At 36.0% G+C, this 14,345-nt stretch overlaps 1 protein-coding gene across 1 annotated transcript in view; it reads left to right on the top strand.

Moving 5' to 3' along the window:
- cnot6a (CCR4-NOT transcription complex, subunit 6a) overlaps positions 1-14,345 on the top strand; it is a 104,463-nt gene that overhangs the window by 77,285 nt on the left and 12,833 nt on the right. The window contains exons 3-10 of the mRNA XM_039773982.1: positions 1,214-1,400; positions 1,765-1,850; positions 3,583-3,687; positions 3,779-3,850; positions 4,920-5,077; positions 7,498-7,652; positions 9,312-9,466; positions 11,006-11,239. Coding sequence (XP_039629916.1) covers positions 1,214-1,400; positions 1,765-1,850; positions 3,583-3,687; positions 3,779-3,850; positions 4,920-5,077; positions 7,498-7,652; positions 9,312-9,466; positions 11,006-11,239 — 1,152 coding nt within the window. The remainder of the gene's footprint in view (positions 1-1,213; positions 1,401-1,764; positions 1,851-3,582; positions 3,688-3,778; positions 3,851-4,919; positions 5,078-7,497; positions 7,653-9,311; positions 9,467-11,005; positions 11,240-14,345) is intronic.

The following is a 14,345-nucleotide window of genomic DNA, read 5'->3' as shown; positions in this document are numbered from 1 at the left end:
GTGCTTTTTTTGGTCAGAACTAATTTACAGAAACAAAATTTGCAAACTGCTGGTTGTGTTTGCTAAAGTTTTAGAGTTTTTGGCTGAAGGAATGTTATAATATGATGCAATTTTCTTCATTGAGTTACATACATTATTTGTTGGCTTATTTTATTTTTTGCTGTGCTGAATCATTTTCAGTGTTGAACGTAATGCTTATAGAATAAGTTGCATCCCCCACGATTCCAAACTTGGTTAGATAGGTTTAGAAATTAAAAAGTAATGAAATTTACTGATATGAATGCATAGTTATTCTTTGATTTTTGGAAAGACACAGATCACTTATAATTGTGTATTTAAGGATAAAAAAAAAATGACAGTTAATATTTTAATGATGACACCTATAGGCAAATAAGGGTGTACTCACACTTAGGCAATGTGTGTTCCCCCGCCCCACTCGCCTGCACTCGCATTGCGCTTAAAGTTCAGGGCCCAGTCACGCTTTTGTCATAATCATATGACTTTGTGTAAAGCCAAAACAAGATCCATGTAAAACTGGTTTTACTTAATGCTCTACCCTCGTACAGACTTACTGAGTGTGCAGCGCAGCATTTTGCTGTAAATCGTTTTGCACATACGAGAAGATTTTTACGGAGACAAATGATGTTAAGGAAGGAATTTAAAGCTTTTCTTGCCCACTACAACTCGCATGCATCGCATGTAAGGGGAGAATAAAAACCAGTTTTTAACTCACATGGTTTCCTGATTTATCACATCATTGATGTCATGTCTGTTTACCATGCTGGGCACATTTAGCGATCATATTGTTCCCGAATCCCACTAAACCATGCCTGGGCACACCTCTTCCAAGTGGGTCAGGGAACGGTACGGTTGGCCTGGCATGGAGCGATCACACTAGTCAAATGAAATAGCCTTTGGAGGGTTGCATGCAGACAAACATGCTCCGCCACAGAACAAATTGCTAGTGTGAGTACACGCTAGTTGGAAGCCATAAATGACATTTAAATAAATATGTTAAAAATATGCATGTAGGTAAGTATGTAACTTGAAAAATGTAACTGTCAAAATGACAGTGTAGTTTACTCTGTACGGTTTCATAAAGATGGAACTTCACTTCTGATTTGTGATAGTGGGATGAAATCTTTGATAAATTTCAGTATTATATTTTTATCTTTCAATATTAATTGTTTCCATTTTTTTTCTCCTCTCTCAGGAAAAGTTAAAAGTTTAAGCACTGCTTTGTGGTCACTTACGCACTTGACAGCATTACATCTCAGCGACAATTCCCTTTCACGTATACCGCCAGATATTGCCAAGCTTCACAATCTGGTGTACTTAGACTTGTCATCCAATAAGATCAGAAGTTTACCGGCTGAGCTCGGAAACATGGTGTCACTCAGGTGAATATCACAAATAAGTAAACTAACATTTGAAAAAGTCTGGTTTTGTGTTTATTTTGAAATACAGATAAAAATAATAGTTTAGATTTTCTTTAGTATAAATTTGTAACTTGATAGAAAACAGGATGTTTTATAAGTTAGTGTAACATATAAAAAATGACTTGCCTTTTATTAAAATAAATGTTTAGAAAAACAATCATTAGTATTTATATACAGTCTTACAGATTAGTTACTCATATGCTGTAAATATTTTATTTATTTAGTGCATTAGGTTGTTCATTTAGTCTGAAGTTACACGATGGAATATAGCTTTATTCTGCAAATGTTTAATAGGTTACTTTTTTTTATCTCTCTCTTTCTTAAGGGAATTGCTTTTAAACAACAACCTGTTACGGGTTCTACCTTTTGAGCTGGGAAAACTGTTTCAGTTACAAACACTGGGGTTGAAAGGTAAGAAAACAGAAAATCAAACAGTACAAACGAAATGTAAAAAAATCTGTTTACACAAGTAACGAAAAGCAGCCAGTAGACTTTTTTTTCCCTCAGTTGTATTTCGTAGGACTCTTGAATTGTAAATCATCCTTCTAGTGAGCACTCAAAGCCTTCCGTAAAAATTATATTAAGGGTAAAGGACTTGTGTTCACACTAGATATTTAGTAATAATAATAATACATTTTATTTATATACCGCCTTTCCTACGCTCAAGGCGCTTATCCTGAAAGAAGGAAGCACTTATTGCTATTGGCATAAACACTTGGACAGTTCTGTTCATGCCTGTATAATGTTGATCTTTTATCCACACATCAGTTACACTTTTGCATTATCCTACTAAAACAGGAGTGTCAAACTGGGCTAGTGAAGGGCTGCAGTAGTTGCAGGTTGTTTGTCCAACCACTTTTATTAATTAGTCACCAATTATTGCTGGTTATGCCATAGAGTTCTGTTGGCACAGTTTGCATCTGTTAGCTAAGGGAAAAAACAACAGTTTAAGGAGTTTGACTCCCAAAAAGCATGACGAAATAAGAATGTTCCCATTAGTAGCAATAATTGGACAGAAAAACACCACGGCCCTACAGGATATCAGAGTTTGACATGTATCAAAACCAGATTCTTTCCTCCTACTTTATAATTTAATAAAGTAGGAGATTTTCTTTTTAACTAGCTAAACTATTGAAAGGTTTAGCAATTCAAGGCCCTAATGTTATATCATCTGAAAAATCTTTCTTTAAATAATTAATCATTCCATATATTTAAATTATAATGTTTTGTTTAACACTAAACTAACATTTATCCTGAGATTCCTTGCTAGAAGGATAGAGGTGACATTATGGATGATGTTGGCCATGACATAGCTCAGAGTTTGACTTCATGCTACAAAAGTTTTGTGTGTTTTAATCTTGTTTTTCGTAGTGTGAAATTAGTGTGTTCTGAGGTTTTTTTTTTTGGTTTTTTTTTCTCACCCCCCCCTTCCTCACTTCTTGGGACAGATTTATACACAATGGCTAGTGTTTAAAAATAAAGTTTGCATAAGGTCGTAACCTTGATTGATTTTTTTTTTAATGCAAAACAGACTGCAGCTGGAGAAGGAAGGGGGTGATAATGGAATTCTTCTGAACCTTTTTAATTTGCCCACAGGATGGCAGCAAAACACAACTACGTTTTTTTTTTTTTAAATACTACATCACCCAGAATGATTTTTTTGTGTGCATGTTTTACTCACCCCATGCTCCAGAGGTAGCTTTGAAGAAATTTAATTTTTTTTTATTATTATTTTTTTTTTACGGGGAACGGATAACAAAATTAATGATTCCTGATGCTACAAATAATGTGGGGTGGGTAACAGGTGCAAATAAATTTTGGTGGTTGAGTATCTCTTTAAGGGCTGAAAGTGTATCAGCTCTCTGACATCGAAATTTTCAAAACTTTTTTCTAGAGGTATTTCAGATATGTTGTGCCTTGAATTGTTTCTCTTTCTTTATCCCAGTATATTAAGGTGTACGCTTTTGCTTTTTTTTTATGTCTAAATGTATATATGTATGTATATGCTTATGTGTATATTTATATGTATGAGTTTGTGTGCATGTGTATTGCAGTTTTATTTCAGGTCCTTTGCCTAATGATCAATCGATCGATCGATCTATATATCTATCTATCTAATGGATGTTTCATTTGAATATTTTAGGAAACCCACTTACTCAAGACATCCTGAATCTTTACCAGGAACCAGACGGGACTCGAAGGCTACTGAATTTCTTGCTTGATAATTTGTCAGGAAGTGCTAAAAGAAGTAGGCAGCTCCCTTGAGAATGCTTAATGTAATTACTGCCTTCTGCTGTCACCTCCATTATTTTGTAGTTATATCCTTCTCTTTCTCTTAGTTCCAACAGAACAGCCACCACCGTCAAGGTCATGGATTGTTTTGCAAGAGCCAGACCGAGCCCATCCCTCAGGTAATCAAAATGATATGAAGAACAAAAAAATAAAAAATAATAAAATGTCCTTTTTTGGTTTGAAAAATGTTTTTTCTTCTTTCTTAAAAATTAGTAATTAAGACTGATCTGTACTTATCAATCTTGCTACTACTTCAGTTTTGGCAGTGTGCATTATGATCCCATTTTGCAGAATTTAGACAGGTATGTTTGGGTGGATACTCTTAATTTGTTTGGTGTGGGCGATGGGAATCATGCATTTTTAATTTGTTTTGTGATACAATGCCTGTATCATTTTTTTCTCGTTCAATCCCCGCTTGTCCATGGATGTGCCAGAATTACAGTTAAACAAAACCTGTCAAATTGTAAACTTTATGATTTCATTATTATTATAAGTTAATCGGTGACTCTAAACTTGTCAGGTGTGTGTGGGGATATGTATGAATGTACTCCCCTCATGGACTTCTCACTTAACACTAAATGCCACTATAATTGGCACTAGCTCTCTGTAAGCATGAAATTAACATGAGAGTTTGAAATTGGATGGATGGAAAGATGGATTGATAATTTAAGCTTGGAAGTTTAAAGCACATGACAGATGCAACATGAAAAAGCATGCATCAATGAAATTAGTCTCTGAAGTTTGATAGGAAGATTCTGCCGAGTAGTTCTAAACATTTCAGATGTCATACATAATTGTAAAATAATCCTCCAGTTGATAAATTTTACATTTGGATTCGTTTTGTGCAAACAGAATCAGTAGCACCCTTGTGTTTCTTTAAAATTCCATCAAGAAATGCACTTGAGCAGATTTTACTGGGAAAGTGTGACGTTTCTTGATAACTTTGAACACTTCCATAGGATGTGAAATGAGCATACATTTACAAAATGTCTTCAATAAAATAGCCACTGGCAACTTGATTTAACTTGGACAAATTCAATATGTTCGTTGTACTATGGTAAATACATACTGTTTAATCTACAGGATGATACAATGGAGTTTGGACTGTGTTTATTTGTTTAATCATGTTTTTAATTACGCTTGTCCTCAACATTTACAGTAAATTTTTTTTTTTTACCCACCATATAGCCCTGTTTTCTGTTATGTGCTATAATGTACTGTGTGACAAATATGCTACCCGGCAGTTGTATGGCTACTGTCCATCTTGGGCTTTAAACTGGGAGTACAGGAAGAAGTCAATCATGCAGGAAATTTTAAGTTGCAGTGCAGACATAATAAGTCTTCAGGTAAGAAACTGACGCATTGTTCTTTATTTAATTCTGTTTAACTCTAATACCTGAAAGTATTTTAGGGTAATATTTAAATGTGAAACCTTGTCAAGATGAATAGCTTAATTCTTACAACCAGAAAAATAGTCATGCAAATACAGTAAATGTACCTTTTTTCAGGAACTAAAACCAGACTGCTGTGATTTCAGTCATTTTTTATTTATTTATTTTTTGGCATTATATGCGAAAGACTAAGGATAGTGTTACTAACAAATAAACAAGACTGTCGCGTGTATCCTCTTAAGAAAGATAATTTTTACTTTGGTATCCTGTTGAGAATTGCAATAATAATACAATGAGCAGGGCTATCCAGTTGTCCTCCAGCAGTTCTTGTGGAATTTCCAGATGCCCTCAGGCCAGCAGAGAGGTATAATTTCTCCAATGTGACCAGGGTTTTCTTTTGTGGAACAGGCTTTGTATACTTCATATGAGCAGTGCAAAGTGAGCACCTAGTCTGCATGCCCATGACACACAAACCAGCAACTCTCAATACAGAGAAGCGGCCTTTCTGTTCACATATTGTGCTTCTCACCCTGTCATGGAGGGCGAGTCTAGTAGCTCTTCACAGGAACATAATTATGGCTACTTGTGGTTGCAATATCTCTCCTTTTTACTTCTACACAGAGCTCATGGTTGAACAACAGTGATGTAAACTGACTGTTGAACAACATTTATAAAGCTGCTGCTGTGCCAACTTGTTAGTTATTCTCGGGTTCACCTCTTACACTCATATATAACCAAGACCTAGGGGTATGCGAGCCCTTTATCCAAGAAAGGGCCAGGGACTCCGATTTGGAGGTGCCTATTCTTGCTGTATGCTTTGGGTCATAGTTGGATGGCAATAAGACAACATTATCTGCAAACAGGAATATAATGCTTATGCCTCTTATTCTACCCTAACACCCACACCCACCCCGTCTGCCAAAAAATAAAAAAAAAGTGATAGAATTGGCAAATTCATATGAGCCATTTAATATCTATGCAAAGTTAGAATTGGTGCATTGTTCCATAGCCAAAACAGATTCTACATTGTTCATCCTGGATTTTGAGATTCAACTGTTGGACAAAGTCTCCATTCCAGCACCCCAACATTGGCTTTTCCAGGGCTGAGTGTGGTTCCTTGGTAATTGAAACACATCCTCTTGTCTTCTTTTTATAAATGAGGCCCAACACTCCTGTCTGCCTGTCCAGATGTACTGTGCCTACCTGTCTGGGCAGCCTACGTTTCTAGGCATCTCCTTCATTCCTCCACCTGAACGTTGAAATCTTCCAGTAAGTTTGCTTAATCAATAGATGCAACTTTTTCTGGGACCAAATCAAAAACCTATCACAGAAGTCCTAATTTTCTGAACAAGTGTGGTGCATACATACACACACAGATTGTCAGTTTTCCGGTCTGCAGCGTGATGTTGCATCAAGATAGCCCTATTTTCCACCCAACTGTGAGGCACCCCTTTGGGGCCTTATGAATCTCTCTGTGCCAGCCTGGAGGCATTTTCTCTTGTGCAGCTCCAGAGGAAGAGAGAGTCCGTTTTCAAGGCCAGACTCCTTTAAAATTTATTCTCTTCAGAAAAATTTTTTAGCTTTCATTGCCACGGTCTAGTATGACTGGATCCGCTCCAGTCTTCCCTATCACCTAACTTTCATTGTATCGAACCCTTACCCTTTACCCTGTGGTTAGTGAAGCCACACTGTGGAGCCACATAATGTTTTCGGACTAAGCTGGACTGGGTCATCAAGCATTCACTGACAGATTTCATTTGCATGCACTGTTGTAAGGAAATTACTGTTGTACTAACCTTTTTTTTTTTTTTTTTTTATTATTTTCTATTTTACATTTCACATCATTAACATTTTTCAGCTATTTGATATTTGTCCAAATGGCTGCTGTGGTCTATCAGATTTCCATATCCCAGACTACAATAAGTGCTTTCATTTTATCTTTATTCTGGAGCATGTGTGACTCCATTTTGCACCAAGGCAGAATACTGCACAGAGCAGAACCAGTCTAAACACCTAAAACAAGCGTTTGAAAACATTATCCAAAGCAAAGCTTTGGCTATAATCTTACTTTGTGCACAGTGACACAGGCTGAAGCCATTCGGTGACCACAGCATCGTCATAAATGGTTTGAAGGCACCAATGCCATGTCTGCATATAAAGGCTCAGAATTTTCAGTTTGTTCTATGAGTAGAAAAACTAATAGGGGGAACAAAACATTTATCAGGCACTGCCCCACTATACCTGCTATTTTGGTAACCTAAAACAGCTTAATTGCTATATATTAAAAACTTTCTTTTTTGTTTAAGTATAATTGTGTGTTACTCAAAATGCAGCATTTCCTTTTTTTAATCTTAAAACTTTTTTTTTTGTTCTAGGAAGTTGAAACTGAGCAGTACTTTCATTTCTTTCTAATGGAACTGAAGGAACAGGGTTATGATGGATTTTTTAGCCCAAAATCCCGAGCGAGGACAATGTCTGAGTCAGATAGGAAACATGTGGACGGTTGTGCAATATTCTACAAAACAGAAAAGTGGGTGTATTTTTGTTTGTTTGTTTTTTGTTTCCTATTGTACACTTCCTCATCTCACAAAGTTTGAATCCGGCAGAAGTATCTGTTCAGTCCAGATTTTTTCCCTAAATCAAGGCAAGAATTTGTTTAATTTTGGAAAATTACAGTTCAGACAAGAGATGATTCAATTAGCATTTCAAAATAGTGGTAGAAGGCCACAACATTAGCTACTAATAGTCAATTCTACTAGTAGTTTCGCTACCTAAAAATAGTACTGTGCACCCCTACCCGCACATACTGTAGAGGTGCAGTGTTGTGGTTTGATCCATGTACAATGCATTTTTGTAGTCTTCCATTGCAGTATTCAGATGCAGCCAGAAGTATTGGTATTCTTTGACTATTTAGAAAAAGAATTCTCATTTTTTGTGAAATTGAATGCTGTTGGGAGAATGAACTCATCAAACCTAAGAGAACTGGATTAGTTTGCTTAAGAAGAGTGGATCAGATTTCTGTAGCTTTGAATGAGACTTCAACTGTCAAGCACTTGTATTGTAGTTATCACTTCTGAAGGATTAGCTCTAACGTATTAGATTAGGGGTCATGATAAATTTGTCCATCCCATTCATTTTTTTAATATATGATGTCCAAAATCAAAACAAAGTATCTTTCCTTTTGAATATGAAATAAAGAATAATGGATGGCAGTTACTTTTGTCGTTTTCAGTGTATCTTGCAGAAAGTTTTTTGTTTTAAATATTGGAATAATGATTAGACTTTTTGGCTGTGTGCATATTTACGATGTTTTAATATCGATGGTTTACTGCTGTTCGCCACGGTGGAGCAGTGGTGCTTCATGATAAGCATACCAGGTTTTGCATCCTGCATGTTCTCTCTGTATACCATAAAAACATACAGTAAATTTCACAAATGAGAGGGTAGACCATTCAGTCCTTCAAACTTGTTTGTTTAGCTAATAGCTAAACAGTGTTATTAACTAATCCAGATACTTCTTGAAGGTTATCATGATTTCTGCTTCAACTACATGGATTAGTAGCTTATTCCATATTCCCAAAACTCTTTGCATAAAGAAGTGATTTCTGCAGTCTTAATTGAACTTCCCCTTAATCTCCACTGGTGTCCTTGAGTATGTGTGGAGCGTGCATTTTCTCTCCATGTCTGTGTGTTTCCTTCAGGTTTTGAGGTTTCATTTCACAGTCAAAAAACATGCAGGTTAGCTGAACTGATGTCACTACACTGGCCTCAAGTGTGTGTGTTTTCACTCTGTGATGGACTAACCATCACAGTACTGGTCCATGTCCTGTTACTGCCTTGCTCACAGTGATTACTGGGAAAGGCTGCAGCTTCCCAGTGTCCTTGTCTGTCTGAATAAATAAGTTAAGAAAATTGATGGGTTTACTGCTATTTACTTTACCAGTTTATTGGTTGGGGGAGTGTGTTACATTATCTAATCTTTGGTTTCTTATTTCACATTTGACATTTTTTGTTTTGTTTTCCCTTTATTTTAGCTTTTTACTTGTTGAAATTGGTTTAAACAGGTTAACTGTCTTTTGTAATATTTCTCACTCACTATATAATGAAATGTTCAGTCTTCATGATGTACTGTATTGACGCCATGTTGAAAATGAAGATATATGTTTATGTATGTTAATTTCTACTTCAGATTTAACTTGGTCCAAAAACATACTGTTGAATTCAACCAACTGGCAATGGCCAACTCGGAAGGTTCAGAACCCATGTTAAACAGAGTCATGACTAAGGACAACATAGGTGTGGCCGTACTGTTGGAGCTACGGAAAGAGCTCATAGAACTGTCTTGTAAGTCAGCATTTGAGTTTTGTTTCAGAGTTGTTTGTGTGCATGTGATACCATTTTTAAATTATATGCAATATTGAAAAATTTCCTTTAAGTAATTCTAATTTATATTTGCCTCTTTGGTGCCTAAATACCCAGATATACAAGTTCCCGATTGCTTAAAGCTTTTAATGAAAGTTTCAATCTTGATGGCCTTGCATCCATTCTAACAATGTACAATATTAGTGTAACGAAGAGGTAGTCATTAGAAGAATCTAAATCACCTTGATCATGATTTGTAAGGTCTTAATGGCCTTTCATTTCTTTAAAAGAAAACACACATTCTTATCAGCTATAACTAAACAGAATTTATAGGAAAATCTGGTCCTCTTTAAAAATTATGGAGAAATGCTAAGGCAATAGGCATAACTACTAACAATTTTAGGGCATATAGAATGTTTACTTCTCTCCCTCTTAATGAGTAGTTTTGCTCTTTTTAGTTTTTCCCTTCACCTTTGCACAAGGATACTTGCTGTACTTTGAGATAAATACTAATATTTTTCTGCTAAAAGGTAACTAAACATTTCATTTCTTTCAATCTGCTGTAATATATATATATATATATATATATATATATATATATATATATATATATATATATATATATAACCTTATCAGCTGAACAAAGACTATAGTGAATAAGGAGCCTAATTATTAAGCCAGGTTTGATTTTTTTTTTTTTTTTTTTTTTTTTTACGTGTGGATTGAAAAATCTGATTTATTTTAATCTCTCCCATTTGATCAATTGCACCTTTTTATTTTGGAAGTTTTTTTTTGTTTAAGTGTTCAGCTTCTGTTGAAGAGACAACCTTACTGCAGATCAGTGATCTACCCTAATATGGATCTGTGAGCTCAAAATGATTACAAATAAGTGATAATGTTGTGATGCAAGGCAATATTCAGCAGTTCAAGTGTTTTAAATATGATAACGATATACTGTAAATAAGGAGTGCAGCTATGCAAGAGGTTTTATTGCAGGCTTAGGCTAGCTTGTGTTTTTGGGAAATTTTTTCCCAATGGTACTTAATCTATAGTATTTGTGCAAAATTAAATCAGATCTTTATTTGAGCATAGCATATTTAGTGTCTCACACCAGAAGATCATTTTTATGAACATTTAAATATTGTGTTGTTGGGTTACCAAACAAAAGTTTTTGTCTTATTTCAGGTTGATTAATCAACTTAATTTCATATTCTGTTGTAGGAAGTTAAAAAAATATATAATAATAATAATAATCAGGCTAATCAGTTTGTGTATTGAAAATACATTTCTATTCATGTATTACCAGTGAAATTTTAGTCAATGAGTTATAAAAAAAAGCCTTGAATTACAAGGAGAGCAAGATTTCATTTACTAATTTTTAGTATTGATATAATTGAACAGATATTAGAACAACTTTTGCCTTTTTACCAAAAGGTTCTTGTACTAACTCTCTTGTGTTACTTTGCTTCTGTATTCAACTATAATTCTTTTTTTTTTTTTTCTCCCCCCTCTTCTTCAAAGCTGGGAAACCCCTCCATGGAATTGAACGGCAGCTGATTCTAGTGGCTAATGCTCATATGCATTGGGATCCGGAATATTCTGATGTGAAATTGGTCCAGACAATGATGTTCCTTTCTGAGGTGAAAAACATTATAGACAAGGCTTCTCGAAGTCTAAAGCTATCTTCAGTCTCTGGTGAAACTAATGCCATTCCACTTGTTCTGTGTGCGGATCTTAACTCCTTGCCAGATTCTGGTAAGAGCACCTTTTTACTTTGATGAATATATGTGTATGTGTGACATGTACAATACAGTTGTGCTTGAAAGTTTGTGAACCCTTTAGAATTTTCTATATTTCTGCATAAATATGACCCAAAACATCATCAGATTTTCACTCAAGTCCTAAAAGTAGATAAAGAGAAACCAGTTAAACAAATGAGACAAAAATGTTATACTTGGTCATTTATTTATTGAGGAAAATGATCGAATATTACATATTTGTGAAGTATGTGAATCTCTAGGATTAGCAGTTAGTTTGAAGGTGAAATTCGAGTCCGGTGTTTTCAATCAGTGGGATGCCAATCAGGTGTGAGTGGGCACCCTGTGTTATTTAAAGAACAGGGATCTATCAAAGTCTGCTCTTCACAACACATGTCTGTGGAAGTGTATCATGGCACGAACAAAGGAGATTTATGAGGACCTCAGAAAAAGAGTTGTTGATGCTCATCAGGCTGGAAAAGGTTACAAAACCATCTCTAAAGAATTTGGACTCCACCAATCCACAGTCAGACAGATTGCGCACAAATGGAGGAAAGTCAAGACCATTGTTAACCTCCCCAGGAGTGGTCGACCAACAAAGATCACTCCAAGAGCAAGGTGTGTAATAGTCAGCGAGGTCACAAATAACCCCAGGGTAACTTCTAAGCAACTGAAGGCCTCCCTCACATTGGCTAATGTTCATGTTCATGAGTCCACCATCAGGAGAACACTCAACAACAATGGTGTGCATGGCAGGATTGCAAGGAGAAAGCCACTGCTCTCCAAAAAAAACATTGCTGCTTGTCTGCAGTTTGCTAAAGATCATGTGGACAAACCAGAAGGCTATTGGAAGAATGTTTTGTGGACAGGTGAGACCAAAATAGAACTTTTTGGTTTAAATGAAAAGCGTTATGTTTGGAGAAAGGAAAACACTGCATTCCAGCAGAAGAACCTTATCCCATCTGTGAAACATGGTGGTAGTATTATGGTTTGGGCCTGTTTGGCTGCATCTGGGCCAGGACGGCTTGACTTCACTGATGGTACAATGAATTCTGAATTATATCAGAGAATTCTAAAGGAAAATGTCAGGACCTCTGTCCATGAACTGAATCTCAAGAGAAGGTGGGTCATGCAGCAAGACAACGACCCTAAACACACAAGTCGTTCTACCAAAGAATGGTTAAAGAAGAATAAAGTGAATGTTCTGGAAAAGCCAAGTCAAAGTCCTGACCTTAATCCAATCGAAATGTTGTGGAAGGAATTGAAGCAAGCAGTTCATGTGAGGAAACCCATCAACATTCCAGAGTTGAAGCTGTTCTGTACGGAGGAATGGGCACAAATTCCTCCAAGCCGGTGTGCAGGAATGATCAAAAGTTACCGGAAACGTTTAGTAAGGGGGCTCACACCAGATACTGAAAGCAAAGGTTCACATACTTTTGCCACTCACAAATATGTAATATTCGATCATTTTCCTTAATAAATAATTGACCAAGTATAATGTTTTTGTCTCATTTGTTTAACTGGTTTCTCTTTATTTACTTTTAGGACTTGAGTGAAAATTTGATGTTTTGGGTCATATTTATGCAGAAATATGGAAAATTCTGAAGGGTTCACAAACTTTCTAGCACAACTGTATATCCACCTTAAGTAAAGGATAAGTGTCTGTGTGTCCTTCCAGGTGCTGTGTCTCTGTCATTCCAAAAGATGGTGCATCACAAATCTTAACACTGCTTTTATGAGTTCCCTTTCTAAATGGCATATGAAAGAGACTTGTGTATTGCATGGTGCACTGCAGTGTTTAACATGAAAGTTTACGTTGATTACTTAAATTTAAACCCATCTTAGATGGGTAACACCACTTGTGTTTGTGTGAATGTTTATATGTGTGGCATGTTAATGGCAGTTAGCAGTTGGAATCAAAATGGCAACCTACATGATTTGACTCACAAAAAATAGCTTGTTGATCTTTGAAGTGCACAAGTGATATTTACATAGTGTGTAAATTTGTTGAGTCTCATTAGTAACATTGTTCAGTATTGAATATATTCTGCACTTTACACATTTGAAGCCAAAATAAATTACTACCTATTAGTATACCCAACTCATCAGCTGTACAACAGTAGTTTTGAGAACAGAATTCTTAAAGGCAAGTTCACTTTAACCATGTGTCATTAAACACTCCAGAGTGTGAATATGTGTAATTATTTTTGGCCGCCTTATGATAAATGAGGACTGTACTGTTTGGAGTAAGCAGGGATTATAAGTCATTAAAGTAAGAGGGTCTGATCACCACCTGACCATTTTTTCTTTCTGCCTGCATACATTTATGGTACAGGGTGAGCCAAAAAAGTACCACATTTCAAATGTTTATTTTACAAAAATGAATAAAAAAAATTTCATTACAACACAAGAAAGGAAATAGTTTTTTTTTTCACTGTGTTTTAGAAAGGTGGTTGTCATCATTAGCGATACTCTTCTAGATGATTTCTGAATGTTCGCATGACTCGTTTGGCCATTTCAAGGGGAATAGCAGTGATTTTTGTGGCGAATAGCATCCTTGAAGGCTTTGAGGTCGGTGTATGTACTTTCAATTTGAGAGAGCCCCACAAGAAGAAATTGCATGGAGCGAGATCAGGCAAACGTGAAGGCCACCTAACATTGCCGTGCAGGGAACTCGGCTTTCCCGCAAACATTTCCCACTAAACTTGCATTGGTCTCCATGCTGTATGAGCTATTGCTGTAACCCGTTGAAACCAGGCATCCACCACATCCATTTTTTTTTAAATTTTATTTATTTTATTGAAATCACACAACATTCCATTCAAATAGATCAATTTTTACAAAAATAGGATCTAAAACAAATCAACCTCCACCCCAGGGGGTGTAAAAGCATGGCCAGCAGAGTAAAACATCAGTTTCTTCCAGTCGGGGCTACAAAAAGTTCTCTAGCATTTCAATGTAATGTTCTGAAGTGACAGTGACCATTGCTCCTACCCCTCCTCAAAAAAGTGTGGGCTTACAAGGGCAAATTCTGTACTTGCAGGGGTCTTTGATGAAGTTCACAAGGGTTGGTTTCAGCCCAGTGGTGAAAGTTTTGCTTATTT

Source organism: Polypterus senegalus, chromosome 13 (assembly GCF_016835505.1).
Source record: "Polypterus senegalus isolate Bchr_013 chromosome 13, ASM1683550v1, whole genome shotgun sequence".
Lineage (NCBI taxonomy): Eukaryota > Metazoa > Chordata > Cladistia > Polypteriformes > Polypteridae > Polypterus > Polypterus senegalus.
This window is presented reverse-complemented; position numbering and strand designations above follow the sequence as displayed.